General features: G+C 44.4%; 1 protein-coding gene across 1 annotated transcript in view; it reads left to right on the forward strand.

The window, feature by feature from the left end:
* The window catches only part of GPR176 (G protein-coupled receptor 176), a 47,625-nt gene that overhangs the window by 18,460 nt on the left and 5,687 nt on the right, over positions 1-23,478 (forward strand). The window contains exon 2 of the mRNA XM_040332435.1: positions 21,425-21,677. Coding sequence (XP_040188369.1) covers positions 21,425-21,677 — 253 coding nt within the window. The remainder of the gene's footprint in view (positions 1-21,424; positions 21,678-23,478) is intronic.

Raw genomic sequence — 23,478 nt, forward strand, 5'->3', positions numbered from 1 at the left:
GTGGAGGGTAAGGTTGGGTTACAGTATGTACAGGAGAGGAGTGTACTGGGTATGACAGTGAGCAGTATGTAAAGGAGAGGAGTGTGGAGGGTATCACAGTGGGTGGTATGTACAGGAGAGGAGTGTGGATGGTATGATAGTGGGCAGTATGTACAGAAGAGGAGTGTGGAGGGTATGACGGTGGGCACTATGTATAGGAGAGAAGTGTGGAGGGTATGACAGTGGCACTATGTATAGGAGAGGAGTGTGGAGGGTATGACAGTGGGCACTATGTATAGGAGAGAAGTGTATGACAGCGGGGACTATATACAGGAGAGGAGTGTGTATGGTATGACAGCGGGTGCTATGTATAGGAGAGAAGTGTGGAGGGTATGTCAGTGAGCAGTATGTAGAGAACAGGAGTGTGGAGAGTATGCCAGTGGGCACTATGTACAAGAGAGGAGTGTGTAGGGTATGACAGAGGGCACTATGTATAGGAGAGAAGTGTGGAGGGTATGACAGTGAGCAGTATGTACAGGAGAAAAGTGTGGATAGTATGACAGTGAGCAGTATGTACAGGAGAAAAGTGTGGATAGTATGACAGTGGGCAGTATGTACAGGTGAGGAGGATGAAGGAAAAATGTAAAAGTTTGTGGAAGGATGTTTAGGTACTGCGTAGTGGTTAAGCAGGCCATATATGGATTGGAATTATGCCAATTAAGCAGAGACCAGCCATAGTCGATCTATGTATGGGCTAGCTGGTTTTACACAAGTCAATCTATTATCTGACTTAAAGGGTTAATAAAGGAAAAACAATGTTTTCTTTAAAATAACAAACATGTTATACTTACCTCCACTGTGCAGTTCGTTTTGCACAGAGTGGCCCCGATTCACGTCTTTTGGGTTCCCTCGGCGGCTGTCTCTGGTCCTCCCCACAAGAACTCACCACATTTATGCGAGAGAGCTTGCATGGTGATGAGTCCTTGCGGGCGCGCTCCCGTGATACAGCGAGCGGCCATAGCTGCTCACTGTATCACTCGGCCCCGCCCCTCAGTGCGCCGCGTCACTGGATGTGATTGAGAGCAGCGCCAGTCAATGGCTGCGCTGCTCTCAAATCATCCACTCTAGCCAATCAACGGCCAGGCTGAGGATCTCGGTACTGAGCGCGGGACTTTTAAAGGGGTCAGGTAAGTAAAACGGGGGCTTGGGGGGGCCGGCATCATCAGATGGTTTTTCACCTTAATGCATAGATTGCATTAAGGTGAAAAACATTTTTCCTTTACAACTCCTTTAAGTACAACCAGCCTGTCTGGTTTTTCCCAAAACAATCAGTGCTGCCAGCTATAGTTAGCAACACTGATCATTGTCTTCACTGGCAGAACACAATAACACTGCAGAAGTGATTCCCCCATCCACAGGTCATTAGGTGAGAGGGTGTGTGGGGACAGGCTGGGGAGAGATACCAGTCAGTGGCTGGATAGGCTGGCTAGTATCAGAGCCAGATACACAAAGGTTACATACGCCACGATTGTTAGAGCGAGAGCAATAATTCTGGCACTTGACCTCCTCTGTAACTCTAAACATGTAACCTGTAAAATGTAAACCTTCACTTAGTATACAAAAAAAATCAGAGTGTGTCAGCTTGAATTTAAACCGGCCGCTCTGTATGTAGTTTCTGACAGGCTGTGCAAGCAGTCCCGTATCTCCGGAACCATAAATGATAGCAGCCCCCATATTTGACCACTGGTGGAGTAGGTCTTTGGCTACATACCCCCCAAATGTGGGGTCTCTGTGCTCGCGGAGCTACAATCCTCAAAGTCCTCTGAACATGTAATCTGTAAAAGAAATGAAAGCGTCGCCTATGGAGATTTTTAAGTACTGAACTTTGGGGCCATTCCACGAGTGTGCGCAATTTTAAAGCGTGACATGTTAGGTATCTATTTACTTGGTGTAACATTATCTTTCACATTATACAAAATCAGGTTATCTTTAGTGTTTTTTTTTATTATATTCCAAAAAAAATAGCATTTGAAAAATTGCTGCACAAATTCTGTGTAACAACATAAAAAGTTGCAAAAACCACCATTTTATTCCCTAGGGGGTCTGCTAAAACAACACATATAATGTTTGGGGGCAAGGGGTTAATTCCCATAAGTAATATACAAATAATTATTATATTTTGTTTTTAAGGTAATTAACAATATTTTCAAAAACTCTACTCAAGCAGGTGGCTTAATAGGAAAAAATTACTGAAACCAGTAATTTCACAGTAAATAGATAAATAATAAATTATTATCATATAGCATAATAACATTTAGCTTGATTATAACAGTACCTTTTCAATAGAAGCAGATTATCATTCTCCCTCTTAACTATGTGAGAAAAATATGGGATTGTGGGTGAATCTTATACCCATAAACCCATGTTTTTTCCTTGTAGTTAAGAGGGTTAGGCTGAAAGGGAGCATGTGTCTTTTATACACATGCCCTCTTCTATGACACTGCAGTGAGAGGCGTGCCTCCACTGCAGCATTTTTATTGGACAGCTAGGGCTAATGGTACTTTACCATTGGTCCAAGACTCCAAGTTGTCCATTGAGCTCAGAGCCTTTGACAAAAAGTGATGAGAGGCACTGTGAGCTCATCCTCTCAGTCTGCTGCAAGCAGAGTGTGACAGCTTGTATTTAAACTGTCCGCTCTGTATGTAGCTTTTGACAGGCTGCGCAAGGAACCCCGTATCTTCTAAACCATAGGTCTTAGGAGCCCCACATTTTTACCAGTGGTGGGGTAGGACCTAGGATTTGGGGTCTCTGTGTCCTCAGGTCGCTGAGCTATGGCCCTCAAAGCTTTATTATTTTTATTTATTTATTTATATATATTTTTATATGTTCATGACTCTGCCTCACCTGCCTCCCCTGACTGCATGTCCAGACTCCACACCCACTGCTGAATGAGGAAACAAAATTTGTACCAAGATCTGCACGTTCTAAAGAGTGTAGAAAGCTGAAGGGCTAGATTCAGCAAAGAATTACGCCGGCGTATCCATAGATACGCCGCATAAATTCAAAGCTGCGCCAGCGTATCTACTTTCTGTATTCAGAAAGCTAGATACGCCGACATTAGCCTAAGATCCGACTGGCGTAATTCTATTACACCGTCGTATCCTAGGGTGCATTCTCACGCTGGCCGCTAGGTGGCACTTTCGTTGTTTTCGGCGTAGAATATGCAAATTACCTAGTTACGTCGATTCACAAACGTACGTGTGCCCGGCGTTCGTTTTTTATGTCGTTTGCGTAAGGCTTTTTCGGCGTAACGTTGTGCCTGTTTCTATGAGGCGCACTCAATGTTAAGTATGAACGTTGTTCCCGCTTCGATTTTTTTATTTTTTACGTTGTTTGCGTAAGTCGTTCGCGAATAGGGCTGGGCGTAATTCACGTTCAAGTCGAAACCAATGAGCAAGTGCTTTGTGTATACTGCACTTGCTTCTGTAAGTTGCGGCGGCGTAGCGTAAATACGATACGCTGCGCCGCTGTAAGATCAGGCGCAGATACCTGAATCTAGCCTGAAGACAGCAGATATACGTGTAAAACTTATCTAGGGAGATTTGTTTCATCCCTGTGTATCATCTGAGGCTGGTCAAGTCACTGGGTATATGTGAGGGTTTATATCCACTTTAATACTATTGAGAATTTTTTTTTTTCATTTTGCCCACAGTTCCACTTTGTTATCCAGTTTATTAACTTAAATTTACAGAATTGTCCACCCCTTGCTCTTGTAATCAGATCACTGCCAATCCCAGAAGTTTGGTCAAGGCTGTCTCGTTTTACAAAATGAAGCACCCTCAGGTAAGTTGCCCATAAATCCCCTTTAAAGGGTGCAGTATTCCCACAGTGCTGCGGGATCAGTGCAGACATTTCTATGAAGTCATTTGGGCACAGACTGCTGCTGTGAGACAAAACAATGTTACATAAGAGGCCATGTTCTGTGTGTCACAAACAGCGGGACATTATGGATGCCGTATACTTCTATGTGCTTATGACTCAGATATACTGCTCAATGGGGTTCACAAGTCTAATTGCTACAAGATGTACTAAAGGAAAAATGCTTCCCGACTATACATAGAAGAGGGGGATGTGTGAAAAGACAGCGTTACCACAGCAACCGAGCCAGGGATAGTGACAGACTCGGGGGAAAGGAGCGCTAAGCGAGAGCAAGAATTTATATTTAGCTGCCGAAATACACAATAATTAGACAAAACTGGTGGGTTATATTTAGAATCGGCTCACTAATAATGGATGATAAGAGGGAAAACGGAAAGGAAGTGGATATATTATTGATTTCATTTTTTTTTGTGTTATTTCTTTATTTAACTAACAGTTACGGTCTACAAATCAAAGTATAGCTAAAGCTAAAAACAATGATGTATGAAGGCTAGAAACAAGTATTACACAACAGCATCAGCTGCAAAAGATAGCTCAACATATTCAAGGCTTACACATTGTGGCAAGTTCCAGGGCCTGCAATATATTCTCATCTGATTGGGCGTAAGGGAAGTTTCTTCAACTTTTCGAGCCCTAACCTAGTAATGCAAAATTGTATGATAAAAAACAACCAGGGGTACCAGGGTCCAAAGGAATCCTCAAGCGGCCTTGAAAATAGATAAAGGGATAAAGTGTTTGATGGGCACAGTGGCTGCGTTTGATGGGCCACGTGGCTGCGTTTGATGGGCAAAGTGGCTGCGTTTGATGGGCACAGGGGCAGTGTTTGATGGGCACAGTGGCTGCATTTGATGGGCACAGTGGCTGCATTTGATGGGCAAAGTGGCTGCGTTTGATGGGCACAGTGGCAGTGTTTGATGGGCACAGTGGCTGCGTTTGATGGGCCACGTGGCTGCGTTTGATGGGCACAGTGGCAGTGTTTGATGGGCACAGTGGCAGTGTTTGATGGGCACAGTGGCAGTGTTTGATGGGCACAGTGGCTGCGTTTGATGGGCAAAGTGGCTGCGTTTAATGGGCAAAGTGGCTGCGTTTGATGTTTTTTTCCCCAAATTTTTTAGTTTGTTTGCACCCCCCAAAAATTGAGAACCAGCTGCCACTGCCTCCAGTACAAGGTAATGCACGACTTGGCAGCATTTAAAAGCTGGATAGTAAGGTATTCCCTGTATTTTTTATTGGGATACTGTTTGAGGTGCAGCAAGCATGCCGCATGATTGTCCGTGACATCGACGTTAGTTAGGTGTTTAATAGTGCAAGCCACCTCCTGCCAAAATGTTTGATTTTTGGGCATTCCCAGAAAATGCGCAACATGGAGCCCCGCCCTTCGTTGCAGCGCCAGCATGTATCAGGCACTTGGGTGAAAATACAGTGTAAGGTCGTGGGTACCCTATACAATCTTGTCAAAATCTTCTAACTGGTTTCTTGTACCTTCGTAGCTATGGAAGATTTCTGTGCAAAGTGGAGGATTTTTTCCTTTTGTGAGTTGGTAAATTGCATATCAAGGTCGGATTCCCACCGTGAGAGGAAGGTGGAATAAAAGTCAGGTGGCGGTCGGGTCAAGACAGCGTAGATGATAGAGAGTCTGTGACATATCGGTTTTCTCTTATGGCCCAAACATTCCAGCTCAGTGAGCTCACAATAGACACCTGGGATAGGAGAGCATTGGGGGAATTTATTTCATATTTATGATAGCTAAATTCACAGCTAAAAACCGGGACCTGCTATGGCACTCGGCCGCATTTGGTGGTGCTCGGGATCAGATCGGTCCCGGCGCTCGCCACTCACTCGGGGCTGACAATGCAGACCTGCCAGCATGAGACTCTGGGCTTTTCGGGTTCACATTCGGGAGTCCAGACCCCCCTAGCCACCCTTTCCCTACGCCTCTGGGGGCCTATGATATATAGGGGCAACTCTGATGTGATGGGTGGGGACTTAAATATAGGTAAGGACAAAACTATTTAAGGGCAGACAAACAACAATGCATGCATAACATAATGATGGGTGACCGGTGCGGCAGAGGGGCAATTACTGGATCTGGTCCCTTGTATGTCTCTGTTTACAGCAGCTGAAAGCTGCCATCTGAACTCTAAAAACAGCTGCACTGAAGAGTTGCACACCATGCCACCTGCTCTATGATGTTTTATCACTGTGGAGCGATCACTTGTAAACAAACCGGCGTCATGTCCGGTTCCTCTCTCCCCTCTCTGTACTGATCGGTACAGTGTGAGCAGAGAGGGGAGAGATTAATTGTAGCAGCACTGTGGGCTGGATCTGTAGTGCCCACAGCGCTGCTCTGTGCCCATTGCAACCTCATCCATCCATCCATGCTCACAGCCATCCCTCAGTCATACTTATCCAGCCAGCCATCCATATGCATCCATCCCGCTGTCATACTCAGCCATCCACACTTAGTAAAGTCAAAATCTGTGGTTATTCTAATGCCTGTCTAGCACTGATGGAAAGGACAGGCCTCTTTAACTATTACAGACATTGAGCTAGATTCACAGAACACTTACGCTGGCGTATCTACAGATACGCAGCGTAAGTGAACAAATGCGCCGTCGTATCTATGCGCCCTATTCTCTTAACTAGATACGCCTGAATTTGGCCTCCATCCGACCAACGTAAGTCTCCTACGCCGTCGGATCTTGGCCGCAAGGGGCGCTTCCATTGATTTACACGCCGAATATGTAAATGACCTAGATACGCCTATTCACAAACGTACTTGCGCCCGTCGCTGTAATCTACGCCGTTTACGTAAGGCGTACGTCCGTCGTAAAGTTATCCCTGCTATAGGTGGCGCTACCCATGCAAAGGTATGGACGTCGGAACAGCCGTCGAATTTGACATCGTTTACGTAAGTCGTACGGGAATGGGGCTGTGCGTAGGCTACGTTCACGTCGAAAGCATTGAGCCGACGTAGCTTAGGGAGTATATGCGACGTGATTCTGAGCATGCGCGCACATGCGCCGTTCGTACAGCGCTTCATTTACATGGGGTCACGATTCATTTCAATACAACACGCCCACTACCAGCCTACTTTGAATTAGGCGGGCTTACGCCGACCATATAACGCTACGCCGCGGCAACGTACGGGGCGAGTGCTTTGTGAACACTGCTCTGGGCTCTGTGTGCGCCGTCGGCGTAGCGTATATTCGATACGCTACGCCGGCAAAACTATGCGCCGACCTACCTGAATCTAGCTCATTGCGTGTCTGTTACATTTTGAAAAGTTCAATAAAGCTGTGGTCTTTCCATTTTTCCAACTTAAACAGCCTCTGTGTAATTTTTGGGGAAGGTATGGGTTTTACTAATTGGTCATAATGAACCTATACTTCTCAGCAGTCATGAGCCATTGTATAAATCAGAATTCTGTCTTCTGTTAAACGGCATGGAAATAGTCCAGATTACACATACAGGAGTAGTTTAATGTAACTCTAGATTAGATTAGGCCATATGTCAGGGAGGATGGATGAGGCTCTTATTTATTCCAGCAGTTTTCAATTGAAGTATAATTGAAATAACAGCTGTCATCAAAATTGCAGCTTCATCTAATACAATCTTGAGTTTAGGAATAGACTTTATTTAACACTGAGGGGATGTTATTCATCCTGTGCAATGGTCTCTTCAGTACTACCAGCCACAAGCTTGTAGATAGTGGAACTAATCAAGAGTACAAAGCGAGGTTACAGCTGAAGACTTCATAAGGCACTGCATAGTGTTATATTGATTTGCGTTGATAGAAATGAAAGAACAGAAGCAACTGGAAAGGATTTCTTGGTTTAATTTATACATTTAAGCCTAGAGAACACGCTTGTACAATCAAATGAGAAATAAATGAGATGGTATCTTCCAGAAATCATTCACAACACTAGAGTCCTTTTGGACAAAGGCCAGCCATACATCTAGGGCAGTGATGGCGAACCTTGGCACCCCAGATGTTTTGGAACTACTTTTCCCTTGATGCTCATGCACTCTGCAGTGTAGTTGAGCATTGTGGGAACTGTAGTTCCAAAACATCTGGGGTGCCAAGGTTCGTCATCACTGATCTAGGGCATACAGGGCCGCCATCAGGGGGGTACATGCATTACACATGTAATGTAGCTGGAGAGGAGAGGAGAGAGAACACATTAATTTTCGACAGCACCCAAAAATCCCCCCTCCACTGGTTTTCAGGTCGCAGCTGTGTAAGGATGGCTGCCCTGAGGGCATGGCATGTGCTTATTTCATACTTTTTACTTGCAACAAGCAGGAATTCTTTACGCAAAATAGCGACTTTATATAAACTAAAAAAGTTTACTGTTGTAATATACGATTAGCAACATGATAAATCAGATTGCACACAGCTAAATGACTCAGAGGAAGGATGCCCCCCTTATGCCCCGTACACACAATCAGAATTTCCGATGGAAAAAGTCAGACTGACTTTTTCCATCGGAAATTCCCATCGTGTGTATGCCCATCGAAGTTTACATATAGAACATGTTCTCTTTTACTCCGTCGGAATTCCGATGTGAGTTTGGCCAGGCAAAAGCCTGATCGTGTGTACGGGGCATTACTCTCTCATGCCAAATAATGACCCTTCTGGATTAGTCAGTTATGCAGCTAGTGCTGAGCTTTCTGAACGTATTTCATGTTTAGTTTTCTATTACAAATAAATACATATATACAGCACCAGTAGAAAAGGCCTGTAAACTTTCCCAGAAATGGAATAGAATGGTCACTTAAAAAACGGTACTTGCCCTTAATTGTATTTTCATTTACTGCAAAAAAAACATATTACTACTATCTGTATCTCTTTTTTTTATTTTTTTACTCATATCTCCTACAAACATTTCTTCCAACGCTGAAAATCCTTTAACAACTTACCCAACAATGTATCTTAATTAACTTGATGTTCATTGAAGTGCTTTACTCCAATTGGCTATTTTTATTTTTAATCCTGTAAAGTGGTTTCAAAGCAAAGAGTACTGTGACTGTAACAGGCCTTTCGCTTGTTTCAGTGACTAGGTATATGAAACATTACAGCAGACATTGGAAGAATCTTTATTAAAAAAATATATATATATTTGGTGTAACGCATGTTAATGCAGGCAAAATGCTCCTCTATATCAATATCAATTACAAGTGTTAAGCTTACTATGTAGATCGTTTTGCTGGGTATGATTTTTTTTTTTTTTTTTATGATAGCAAGTGGACAGTGGTGGAATTTCAGGGACCATATATGGGTCCTAAAAGCTTCAGAAATAACAGAGAGGCCATTTTGATTATGTGTACCGTTGTGTCTAATGTTACTTTGAAAAAATGGTTTCCCAGCATGCTGTTCTCCATGTGGGTGTGGTGGTCTGACATGCCCACTGTCAGACCTCTAATCCGATGATAGCCAGAACGCTACAATACGCATGAGCATGAGCTCCCCGCTGACTGGGTTGTGGGAGTATCATACCTCTGCAGAGTGACCACTGCATTCTTACAGAGAGCAAGGGCCCACTATGCAGTTGTAAGCAAGGGACAGGCTTTCTTACTCAGACTAGCTGCTGTAGAAAGAAAAGGAACTATGGGCCAGATTCACGTAGCCCGGGCGCAAAGTAAGTTTAAGTTACACCGCCGCAAATTTCCTAAGTTAGTGCCCGATCCACAAAGCACTTACCTGGAAATTTGCGGCGGTGTATCCTAAATCCGTCCGGCGCAAGGCGGGCCCAATCGAATGGAGCAAGTCCCATTTAAATTAGGCGCGCTCCCGCGCCGGACGTACTGCGCATGCTCCATCGGGTAAATTACCCGATGTGAATTGCGCTAAATGACGTTGCACCGATGTCATTTGCTTAGACATTAACGTAAATGGCGTCCAGCGCCATTCACGGACGTCTTACGCAAACGACGTTGATGTTTAAATTTCGACGCGGGAACGACGGCCATACTTAACATGGCTTAAGACAACTAGGGCTCAGCCCTAGTTTTACGTGGCGTAACTCGACGGAAACGACGTAGAGTTAGATCGACGGGCCGTTCGGGGATCGCCGTAAGTATTCATTTGCATATTCTACGCCGGCCACAATGGCCTCGCCACCTAGCGGCCGGCCTAGAATTGCATCCTTAAGATCCGACAGTGTAATTCAATTACACCTGTCGGATCTTAGGGCTATCTATGCGTAACTGATTCTATGAATCAGCCGCATAGTTAGAAACAGAGATACGACGGCGTATCAGTAGATACGCCGTCGTATCTCGTTTGTGAATCTGGCCCTATGAGACTCTGAACACCCTTTGTTAAGATTTATTTCGAACTAGAGTTCAGCCAAATGTACTGGGTATATTTTGAGCCAGGTTTGCCAAATATTTCAAAAATTTGGCTGCCCAATAAGAAGCCCATTAAAGTCAACAGGGAGCCAAATGTTAAAGGAAAAAAAAAAAAAAAACAGTAATAGTCATTTTAGAAACGAATAGGCAAAAGATTGTCAAACAAATGCCATTGGGAGTTGGGCACTGCCATGAGAAACATGAACCAAAGCAAAAAAAAAAAAAATTAAAATTACACTAGGCGAGGATCAGCGATTTTAATATATCTTTATATCTTGAACCTGCCTGTGAAGGGTGCATCTGTATGCTAGTTATACAACCTATTACAGCAACATTTACAAATAAAATGCTATTTAAATTGCCTCACTGTTAATGAGTAAGGGGTACATAGTATTCATACTCATTAAAAAGATGTAAATTCATTTTTGTCACAACCTCCAGCAATGCAGATCCATGATAAACAACACCCACAGAAATATAAATCCGCCAACACGGTTCCACTGTTGTTGCTTATTCATTCTGAATAACATCTCTTGGGGCCCTGCTGCTAAAAGGAAACAAAGAGACAGGGTCTCCTGGGTGATGCCATCGATCAAATATAGACATGAGTAAGCAACAGGAGCAGATCATGTTCTTTTCGTTCAATGGGCATCATTCATCATTATTGATGTGGATCTGCATTGCTGGATGTTATGATTGATGACGAACTTACATTGTGAAACATTTTTTTTTAAATTAAGGCCCCTTTACTTATTCACATTGGGGGGGGGGGGGGGGGGGTGGGGGTGGGGGTGGCATGATATCGTGGGGCCCCATTTTTGCTCTCTGCATCCTAGACCCTCAAACATGTAAATACATGTTGCTGAGTAATGGAAAATGTGTCACATACCTGGTTGAAGAGCCTAAAATGCAGAGGAAGTTCTCTCTTACACCTCTGAGGCCGCGTACACACGATCAGTCCATCCGATGAGAACGTTCTCATCAGTTAACCGATGAAGCTGACTGATGGTCTACACACCATCAGTTAAAAAAACGATCAAGTCCAACGCAGTGACGTAAAACACAACGACGTGCTGAGAAAAATGAAGTTCAATGCTTCCAAGCAATGCGTCGACTTGATTCTGAGCATGCGTGGGTTTGTAACCGATGCTTTTGCATACTAACCGTCGGTTTTGACCTATCGGTTAGGCGTCCATCGGTTCAATTTTAAAGCAAGTTCTAAAATTTTTGACCGAAGGATAACTGACCGATGGGGCCCACACACCATCGGTTTGGACCGATGAAACGTACCTTCAGTCCGTTTCCATCGGTTTTGACCGACCGTGTGTACGCGGCCTGACTCCAGGCCCCTGATAGAGCAGACAGGTGGCTTGGGAGTGCAGAGTGGCACGAGTAACTGGCAGGATTGTTAGCAATGGAGTTGGACAGAAACTTCCAATGAAGTTGTGAAAGGGACATCAGCAAGGTGCAAAGCCCCAGGACGGCAGACAAACTGTGGCCTGGAGCAGGCTGGTACTTAGATGTGACAGCAGCTAGCGGAGTAGAAGTTCCATGAGGACTAGAACACAGGTAGATGCAGGCAGGCCATACATATGCCAGCAGGTCAAGAACAGATGCGGAGGCTGGAAAAGAGTCAAGGTGCAGCCCGGATCGGTAACAGACAGGTAACAACAGGAGCAGGCAGATGCAGAGTCAGAGACAAACCAGGCCCGCTGCATCGTGGGGGTGTCGATGCATGTGACCAGCAGTCGCGATGACCGCCGGCAGCGAGCGATCGCAGGCACGAGAGGCAAAACAGGGACGTGTGTGTGTAAACATACAAATCCCTGTTCTGTTCTGTGAGGAGAGACAGATTGTGAGTTCCTAATAGCTAGGAATCACGATCTGTTATTTCCTCTAGGTCAGTTCCCTCCCCTACAGTTAGAAACACACTAGGGAACACAATTAACCCCTTGAGCGCCCCTAGTGTTAACCCCTTCCCTACTAGTGACATTTTTACAGTAATCAGTGCATTTTTATAGCACTGATCGCTGTATAAATGCCAATGGTCCCAAAAGTGTCCGATGTGTCTGGCATAATGTCGCAGTCCCGATAAAAATCACAGATCGCCACCATTACTAGTAAAAAAAAATCCCCTATTTTGTAAACGCTATAACTTTTGCGCAAACCAATGAATATACTCTTATTGCGATTCTTATTACCAAAAATATGTAGAAGAATACATATCGGCCTAAACTGAGAAAACATTTGCTGTTTTTTTTTTTAAATGGGCATATTTATTATAGCAAAAAGCACAAAATATTGTGTTTTTTTAAAAAAAAAAAAATGTTGTTTGGGTACAGCGTTGCACGACCGCGCAATTGTCAGTTAAAGCGACGCAGTGCCGAATCGCAAAAAATGGCCTGGTCATTGAGCAACCAATTCTTCCGGGGCTGAAGTGGTTATACAGTTCTCTTGGCGCCAATATCTGTCACAGGGCACGCACACGCACGTCCACTAGCATCCTGATCTTCATTGGTGTAGATGCGTGTGCGCATTGGCGCATAGCCACTAGCAATTATTACTGTGTGTTCTTCCAGCGGGACAACTCCCCCCCTGGAAGAACAGAATAGCTCCATGGGAGGGATTCCCCCATCAACACTAACTGGGTTTATGAAGGAATTAAGTAACTTTCAAGTTACAGGAAAGAAAATTGCATCTTCCATGGCCGGCTTAACCACTTAAGGACCTTGGCTGTTTTTCAGATTTGGCGTTTACAAGACTAAAACATTTTTTTTTTATAGAAAATTACTTAAAACCCCCAAACATTATGGCCCGGATTCACAAAGCACTTACGTCGACGTATCTCGAGATACGCCGCGTAAGTATAACTATGCGCCGTCGTATCTATGCGCCGTGCCCGAAATCTGAGATACGCCTTAAAATAGGCTTCCTACGACTGACGTAACTTGCCTACGCCGTCGTATCGTGGGCGCATATTTACGGTGGGCGCATTTGCCGCTCCCATAGAAATTCTATGCACATATGCAAATGAGGGAGATACGCCGATTCACAAATGTACTTACGCCCGGCGCATAATATACGCGGTTTGCGTAAGTCGTACGTCCGGCGTTAAGTTATTCCCCATATAGGAGGAGCAACCCATGCAAAGGTATGGACCAGGGAACACAGCCGTCGTATTTTACGTTGTTTACGTAGTATGAGAATATGGCTAGGCATAGGTTACGTTCATGTCGTAGGCAGTGATTCGACGTATCTTAGGCAGTTGTTTCAAAGTGATTCTAAGCATGCGCACTGGGATGCGGCCACGGGACGGCGCATTCGCCGTTCATTTTAAGTACTTCTATGATGCTTGGCCCATCATTTGCATGGGGTCACGCCTCATTAGAATGGTTTACGCCCACTTCCACCACTTCATGTGAGCCTTTGTAGCTCACATGACCCAAAAATCTCAGCAATCCACCTCCGTACCTTTCATCATAGGCCTTGTTGACTCCTCTTCAACTGTAGCGTATATGGTTGTGGCCAAAAAGCAAATTTTGGTCCCATCACTCCAAATGACTTTGTGCCAGAAGGTTTGAGGCTTGTCTCTGTGCTGTTTGGCTTATTGTAATCGGGATATATTGTGGTATTTGCATAGTGACTTCTGGTGACTTGACCATGCAATCGATTAACCTTTCTCCTGGTTTGCTGAGGGATCTACAGTCAGCGTTTTCTTTCCACTGAGTCTCCTCGCTGCCCTATTTGGGTATCCACCTTACCCCTACGTATTCTGGACTATACCAGGCTAACTTTCCATCCTTGTTCAAACGACTAACGGACATGTTGTCTTCTTGGTCTCATTTGCCTCTGTCTTGGTTTGGCAGAATAACGGCCATCCATATGTCCTATTTTCCGAAACTACTATATTTTTTTCGTGTCTTGCATGTTCCAGTTCCTTCGCATATGCTACGTATACATCAACGTAGAATTATGCAATTTATATGGGGTTCGTCCCGCCCTCGAAATGACAAACAGGTGTTGTTCACCAGGCGAATTAATGGTGGTCTTTCGGTCCCTAATTTACGTGCCTATTATATAGCAGGTAGCATAGCCCCACTTTCACGCCTTCATAAGACCTGTCAGCTTCCACTCTTGGCAATGCTTGACCTGGTTGACATCGACCCTATTCCTATCTCCTCATTGCCCTGGCTTTCTCCCGTGCACCGTCCGGCAACATTGGGGCCCTGTTTAGCCCACTCCTTGCGAATATGGGACTCCGTGAAGTATTCTGCCGGGTTGATCTCTCCTCATCTTCCACTCTTATGACTTTTACGTTGCCCGCTATTTCCTCCAGGCCGGGATAATTCCTCCCAATTCTCATGGTGGACCGCGAACGGGTTCACAGATGTTCACTCGCTGTTGAGGCCTACTGGGATTTCGACATTTAAAGTGTTACGCTCATCCCACACTATTCCCTTGCGAGAGCACTATCACTATTTACAACTTTGCCACTTTTTTCTGATCCTTATTAAGTCTCAGCCTACCCCCTATACTTTGACCCCCTTTGAGGGCCTCTATAGAGCCAGACCCCATTCACCGGGCTTAATATCACTGATATATTCGGCTGTGATATCCCCAAAGAGACCCCCACTGAGGCCTTACCACCTCCAATGGGAGAAGGAGTTGGGGAAGCGGCTAGAACCTGAGGACTGGTGGGTGATGACACGAACCTTGTCCAAGTGCTCACGTAATGTGTTGATTTTGGAAAACGCCTATAAAGTATTGTACAGGTGGTACTATACGCAGGCGAGGTTGGCTCGCTTTATCCCAAATTATTCCTCGCTCTGTTTAAGGGGGTGCTCCCAGGAGGGCTCCATGGCGCATATCTGGTGGTCCTGCCCGCGGGCGTGCAGACTGTGGATTAGGGTATACACTCTCCTTTGTAATCTATTTCAGATTAACCTTAAAAGGGACCCTTATGTAGCACTCCTTGGTAAACCTATCATGGAATTACTGTGTCCAGAGGCAACTGGCCCAGCATCTCTTTACTGCAGCTCGGTTGACGATTGCGAGAGCATGGAAAACCCCCACACTTAGCTTTGAGGCAGTCAAAAACCGCCTGAACGATGTCATGGTTAATGAGAAACTAACGGCAGTTCTTTCTGATACGCATGACAAATTTCTCAGGGTTTGGCAGCCTTGGATCACATACTACCACCCTTCTAGGTTTGACACTGCATTACTGTCAATGTAGGTCTCCTCTTGCGCACCTCGTGGACCTTCTACCCTCTTTTTTTTTCTTTCTCTCCCACTTCACCTTCCATTCTTTCTCGCTCTGCTCCACTTTCCTCTCCTTCTCCACTCCTTTATAGTCTCTTCTCTGGCTGTTATCTCTTTGTACTCTTTCTAGAAGATGCTAACCTTCAGGGTTTTTTTCTGTTGTTGTTGTGAATTGCAGGTTTACAGACAGCTGGGCGATGCCCGGGTTCTAGATCATCTTGTTCTAAAGATTTTTTATTTTTTTATTTTCATCTCTCTTTTCAATTGAGTATAACATAAGATCTTGCTTCCTGTATGTTGATGTGGGCTTTTGGGTCCGGATTTACTCTGTACATTGTATGCTATATGACACTGCAGTGAACCTGTACTGTGGGTTTATGACAATAAAACTTTTGTAAAAGAAAAAATATTGGAGGAACATTTGCATTCATCAGTCAGGAAGCTGCGCATGGGACGTACTTGGATATTCCAACATGACAATGATCCAAAACACAAGGCCAAGTCGACCCGTCATTGGCTACAGCAGAATAAAGTGAAGGTTCTGGAGTGTCCATCTCAGTCTCCTGACCTCAATATCATTGAGTCACTCTGTGGAGATCTCAAACGTGAAGTTCATGCAAGACAGCCCAATAATTTACAGGAACTGGAGGCTTTTTGCCAAGAGGAATGCGTGAAAGAAAAGTTTTTGTGTTATCATTTATATTGTCTAAAAAATGGCCAAGAAATTATAAATTATACCAGGGTATGTAAACTTATGAGCACAACTATATCTGTAGGTATAGAAAAAATGTGATCACAATAGACGCGCCCCAATGACTCACACCGCTGCACTTAGGACTAAATACAATGGGAAGTTTCACAGCTGCTGTTTTAGAAAGTGAAATGTGACAGTGGGGTGGATTCAATAAGCAATTGCGTCTGCGTAACCATAGTTAGGCAGCGCAATTGCTTAGTTGCGCTGGCGTAACGACTTTTCTGTATTCAGAAAGCTCGTTACGCAGACTGCAGCCTAAGATATGACTGGCATAAGGCTCTTATGCCGTCGTATCGTAGGCTGCATTCTTACGATGGCCGCTAGGTGGCGTTCCCGTAGTGGTCAGCGTAGAGTATGCAAATTGCATACTCACGCCGATTCACAACCCTACGCGCGCCCTGCATACGCATTTTACGTCGTTTGCGTTCGCCGGGTTCCGCGTAAGGCTGCTCCTGCTATTAGCAGGGGCAGCCAATGCTAAGTCTACCCGTCGTTCCTGCGTCGCGATGTTTGAAAATTACGTTGTTTGCGTAAGTGAATCGTGAATGGCGCTGGACGCCATTTATGTTCACGTTAAAGCAAATGACGTCATTTGCCGCATTGCACGTTGGGAACGTTTCCCGAAGGAGCATGCGCACTACGTTCGGCGTGGGAACGCGCCTAATTTAAATGATCCACGCCCCCTACGGGATCATTTAAATGACTAAGTCACGTGTCTAGTGACGTAACGCGTGGGGGAGGAGCCTAGTGACGCGATCGACGGTAGATCCGTCCGAATGAGGAGATCGCAACGCTAAGCGGCTTATCCCATTACTGCCTCGCTGAATGCTGTGATTGATCGGGGGTTTCGTGAGTGGCTAACCGCATTGAATACCTTTGTTACCCTATTGCATACAATCTTGCACTATGTTCTGTTTCCTCTTTTACATGAGCTGCTAATCTGGATGAATGGATGCCCACTCGCTGCATGATATCAGCGTTCATATTACCATCAAGTTAATCTGGGACTGATTCCGTTCGGGCTAATCCATATGCCTGTGTGTGCATTATTCAGAACCTGTTATTAAGACTTCCTCATATAGTGTGTCACTATTTTGGTTCATTTCATGCACTTGCACAAGGTGTGAGTGAGCAGGGACGTTGGGTTATTTGTTTTTTTGGCATTTATTTATATTTATTTATTTTTAGTTGCTAATTTGCACATTGTTTCTAATTGCACGCAATGGAACACTGCAATTGATTGCAATTAATTGCATGTATTGATACCTCCTGAGAAGGTTGTGTATGAGGTATCTTTAACACTATTTGTACTTACAGCAGCAATTGTTGGTAATAGCGCAGCACTTATGTTTTAAATCATTTAAATTACGCGCCCTTACGCCGGGCAGTTTTAGGGCCGCCCACGCAAATTACAGAGCTACTGCTTCATGAATGAAGCGTAGCGCAGGTAATTTACGGAGGAGCATCGTTAAAACGGTACACTGCGCCTCCGTAAGAGGGCGTAAGTCGTACCTGAATCCACCCAGGGGGCGTGGCTACAGTTTGACTTTTGACCATCCAAACCAAACGTGAGAGGCCATTGCAGTGGCTCATTTCGCTAGTGACCAGCGATTGTTTTTTTCTTCACGCCAGTCTTGTGGGATACCAGCACAGTGCGGATCGAGTGGTGAGAGATACCTGGTTGTTTTCTTGGGTCCGCCGTGACCGTAGTTCATCAGCCATACAATATTGAGGAAATTCTGCTGTGTTTTGATTCACGAGTTTTACTTTGGCCTTTTGTGAGTGCATTATTTGCAGATTTTTTTATGTGGTGTGTTATTAGAACTGGTTTTACGTTATCACACTATTATATGCTTTCTTCATTATTTATGAGGATCTTATTTATCACTCGGTTGGAAATGGAAGCTCGCTTAATGGTTTGAACAATTATTACATGCTATTGTGCCGAAACGCGAGAGTGTCAGGCAAATCGTTCTGGTGAGTGGCCAATCCTATTGGTGGAGGAAACACTTTTCACATCGGGTGTGGTGGAAGAATTCTTTGAAAAAATTACTTTGAAGATTTCACATTTGAGAGAGAGAAACAGTTATTTTCCTTGTTGCTTCTTTATGAACTATTTTTTTGCTTATGAACACTTTCAATTAGGGTTGTCCCGATACCACTTTTTTAGGACTGAGTACGAGTACCGATACTTTTTTTCAAGTAGTCGCCGATACCGAATACCGATACTTTTTTTTAAATGTGTCCCCAAATGCAGCCATGTCCCCCCACAAATGCAGCCATGTCCCCCCATATCCAGCAATGTCTCCCCATATCCAGCAATGTCCCCCGTATCCAGCAATGTCCCCCACATCCAGCAATGTCCCCCACATCCAGCAATGTCCCCCACATCCAGCAATGTCCCAATATCCAGCAATGTCCCCCACATCCAGCATTGTCCCCCATATGCAGCAATGTCCCCCGTATCTAGCAATGTCCCCCGTATCCAGCAATGTCCCCCATATCCAGCAATGTCCCCCACATCCAGCAATGTCCCCCGTATCCAGCAATGTCCCCCGTATCCAGCAATGTCCCCCACATCCAGCATTGTCCCCCATATGCAGCAATGTCCCCCGTATCCAGCAATGTCCCCCGTATCCAGCAATGTCCCCCGTATCCAGCAATGTCCCCCACATCCAGCAATGTCCCAATATCCAGCAATGTCCCCCACATCCAGCAATGTCCCCCACATCCAGCAATGTCCCCCACATCCAGCAATGTCCCCCACATCCAGCAATGTCCCAATATCCAGCATTGTCCCCCATATGCAGCAATGTCCCCCGTATCTAGCAATGTCCGCCGTATCTAGCAATGTCCGCCGTATCTAGCAATGTCCCCCGTATGCAGTAATGTCCCCCGTATGCAGTAATGTCCCCCGTATGCAGTAATGTCCGCCGTATGCAGTAATGTCCCCCGTATCCAGTAATGTCCCCCACATCAATGTCCCCCACATCCAGCAAGGTCTCCCCATATGCAGCCATGTCCTGTCCCCCTTACCTTCATCGCGCCGCATCCCCGCTGCCGCCGACTGCTTAATATGGGCGGGGAACATTACAGCTTTGAACAGCTGTAATGATTGGCGCCGCACTGCGTATAGACACTCCCCCTTGCTCGGGATTGGACAGTTCACCCGAGCAAGGGGGAGTGTCTATACGCGGCGGGCGGGAAAGACTACAGCTGTTCAAATGAATGCTGTAATGTTCCCCGCCCGTATTAACCAAGCGGGGAATGCGGCGGGATGCGTTGTAGCGACGGGATGCGGCGGCGGCGGCGGGGGGGGGGGGGAAGTATTCTATTTTGCTATCGGGGGTATTTGCGGGAGTACGAGTACTCCCGCAAATACTCGGAATCGGTCCCGATACCGATACTAGTATCGGTATCGGGACAACCCTACTTTCAAACACGGGTTTTGCTCATTTGTTTATTTATTTATCACATTTTGTTGCTCTTTGTAACTTCACTGTGTGGGTCATACACACATTAGCGCTGTTTATATATAATTTATGTTTTATTTCATTATTTGAACACGTTATATATACTTTGTCATATATCTGTAGGTACTATGTATTAGTAATAATGTTGCTTTTTCCCAAAACGTATTTAGCTGAAAAAGCCAGCCAAGTTGAAATGTGTGTTTTGAACATAATTGTTAATGGATGTTCCTGTGTTGTTTGAGAATTACCTGCTATATACACGCTAACTGCTACTTGCTTAATACCTTTTTTCTTGACTCTCCTGCAATACTATACCTGATTTAATAAAGTGTAAATTGAAATAAAGTGAACCTAGTTTAATTCAAACCATCCAATCACATGCATTCAAACTGAAAAATAAAACTTTTTATTCAAGTCAACACTGGTTCAACATCCCTTACTTTATGCTTGAATAAATCAGGCCCAGGGTTCACTGCACATCATCTTATGTCATTTTACCTGACACTCATTTTTTAGTAGGGCAGACCCTACTGTGTTTAAACCCGAACACATATGAATTACACACGTTCTGAGGATAATTTAATGCAGATAATGCACCAGGTGAGTTTAATTACCACCTTAATCAGCCACAGAACCTGTTTAATTAATATGGGTTTAAAGGGATGAGGTGGCAAACCTAGACCATATCTATTAAAAATGACTGTCTCAAATATGTTTATAAAGCCCTTTTCATTGATAGAAGATACAGTACATCTTATATGCATGGAGTTGAGGGAGCAGAAAGAGTGGGCATACTTGGCACTCTTGACAAGTTCCTGTGACAGGTCCAGTGCTCATATTATGGCTGGGGTATAGGGGGAGATCAGAGGACTTCTGCCCAAAGCTCAGACCTCATAGCTGCTGGCATGGTCACTCAATTTTTAACTTATCTCTCTCAAGAATCTAGAGCGCCACAAGTAGTACAAAGTGAAACAATGGTGTTTTGCTCTCCTCTGTATTCTACAAAATGTAGAGTAAACAAATAACCATATAATTTAAAGTAGTTGTAAATAAAATAAAAAATTATGCTGAAATGACTTTTTACAGGGTATAGAGACATAATAGTTACCTGATTCCTTTTAAAAACTATTAAAAATAGATAAAAATCAATCATATAATGTACCTGTAGTTTCTAGTTTTGTTTTTGCATGTTGTTTCCTGCCTCTCTGCTGTACAGAGCATACAGAGCAGTGATGGTTTGGAAAACGAAACTGATCCAACGGGGAGGTGCTGTGGGGTTTTAGACACACAGTAATCACACCTCCTTGAAGTTAGTGACCACAGAGAGAAAGCTCCCAGCACTGTGGTTATCAGGAAACAGACAACCAGGAAGTGTGGAGATCAGAGAAGAATTACAGCAACTTGAGAGCAAAAACAAACAATGAGGACATGAAAACAGCACTGCATTAATGTAAAGGAAGCTATTAAGATAAAAAAAATGTTTCCTTTACAAACCCTTTAACTATATGAGGGAGAGAAACAAGTAGGTGAATTAGGCAACCAATAAATATCCAAATCTGACAATTATGTTGGGCATGGAATTGATCCCTCATCTGTGTTTACCCATGTGTACAATATATATATTTTTTATTTTAGCATAGTAATCTTTTTTTTCTGTTTTCAGGGAACTTTATTGTCCTTTGGTCAACCTGTAGGACCACCGTACTCAAATCTGTAACAAATAGGTTTATGAAGAACCTTGCTTGTTCTGGCATCTGTGCCAGTCTGGTGTGTGTGCCTTTCGATATTGTGCTTAGCGCCAACCCTCAGTGCTGTTGGTGGATTTACACCCTGCTTTTCTGTAAGACCATCAAATTCCTGCACAAAGTCTTCTGCTCCGTGACCATCCTCAGTTTTGCTGCCATTGCCTTGGACAGGTAAAAACAGTGTATTTTACATTTGTGTGAACGTGAACAGTTTATGACCATTTTTTTAACCCAACTCTATGAATTTTTATATTTTAAAAGAAGGTTGCCCAGCATAGCAAAAACATAAATAAAAATGCAGCTCTCATGGTGTCTGATGGTGTCCCAAACAGACCTGTTCTGTAGTCCAGCTCTGGTCTTGTTAGAGATTGAATAACATCCAGCATTAGCTAACCCACTTCCGATGGGCCCAGGCCATTATAGACATACTCCCTGGAATCACAGTACAGCTGCACAGAATCCGTCATCATTACATGAACATCATTCTGTGCACCCACAAGAGCCACAGTAAAAGAAGTGGAAGGACCCATGATGTCACATGGCTGGCTGGTTGACACCTGGATTTAAAGGTGAATTTCAGATATGTTTTATTTTTTACATAGTTACATTGGTCCATCTGGAAACAAAGTAAGTATGCATGCTCCATATCTGGCCACACCCCATGGAAGCAGAGATTCACTTTAGTAACTGCTGCTACTACAGTGATTCTCGCTGTCTTCCAGTATCCATGTCGGGCAGCTGCCCTGCTGCATAGTGAACAGAGGCATTCACGTGGCATTAATTCATTCATATCTCTCAATGTATGCAAAGCGTATTCTGACTGAATGGCATCAAAATTAGCACCTCGTCCAATCAGAGAATATCTTGAATTCATTAAGGGAAATGCAAGATATTCCCTGAATGGCATCTATGCCAATCAAGTGACCCCCTGTGTTCACTATGCAGCAGGGCAGCCGCTCAGTATGGGACTCAGAAGACAGTGAGGATCACTGTAGTAGCAGCTGCCAGGGATTAAACATGTACACTTGCATTGGCCCAATGTAACTATGTGAAGAAAGCCATACCTGGAATTGGGCTTTAAGGTTTGAATATTTGTTTGTTTTTAATATGTAGGGGAATTCAGGGAAGGGCAACGGGAAAGGGTAGGTGAGGGTGGGGGGGTTGGTGGTTCTAAAGTTGTTGGAGTTGTTTTTTAACCACATCACCATTTAACACCATAGATTTTTCATTTGGAATAGAAAGATAAAAGTTAGCAAAAAAAACAAAAAAAAAAAAACCCAACAAGGTTTGTCCTTCTGTTCCTTTTCAGATGTCAAACATAGAGATAAAGGCCCAGATTCTCAAAAGAGATACAACGGCGCATCTCCAGATACGCCCTCGTATCTCTGCCTAGCGCCGTCGTATCTATGCGACTGATTCTTAGAATCAGTTACGCATAGATATCCCTTAGATCCGGCAGGCGTAAGTCTCTTACGCCGTCGGATCTTAACTGCAATTTTTTTTTTGCTCGCTAGGTGGCACTTCTGTCGATTTCCCAGTCGAGTATGCAAATTAGCTAGAAACGCGAATTCCCGAACATACGCACGGCCGACGCAGTAAAGTTACGACGTTTACGCTAGGCTTTTCCCAGCGTAAAGCTGCCCCTGGGTCTATGAGGCGCAGTCAATGTTAAGTATGGCCGTAGTTCCCGCGTCGAAAATTTAAAAATTTACGTTGTTTGCGTAAGTCGTCTGTGAATGGTGCTGGACGTAATTGGACGTAATTTCCTTGCGACGTCATTTAGAGCAATGCACGCCGGGATATTTTAGGGACGGCGCATGCGCAGTTCGTTCGGCGCGGGGACGCGATTCATTTAAATGAAACACGCCCCCTACCCGCCGAATTTGAATTCCGCCAGGTGTTTTACTCTACGCCGCCGCAACTTTACAGGCAAGTGCTTTGTGAATAAAGCACTTGCCTGAAAAACTTGCGG

Source organism: Rana temporaria, chromosome 13, assembly GCF_905171775.1.
Source record: "Rana temporaria chromosome 13, aRanTem1.1, whole genome shotgun sequence".
Classification (NCBI taxonomy): Eukaryota; Metazoa; Chordata; class Amphibia; order Anura; family Ranidae; genus Rana; species Rana temporaria.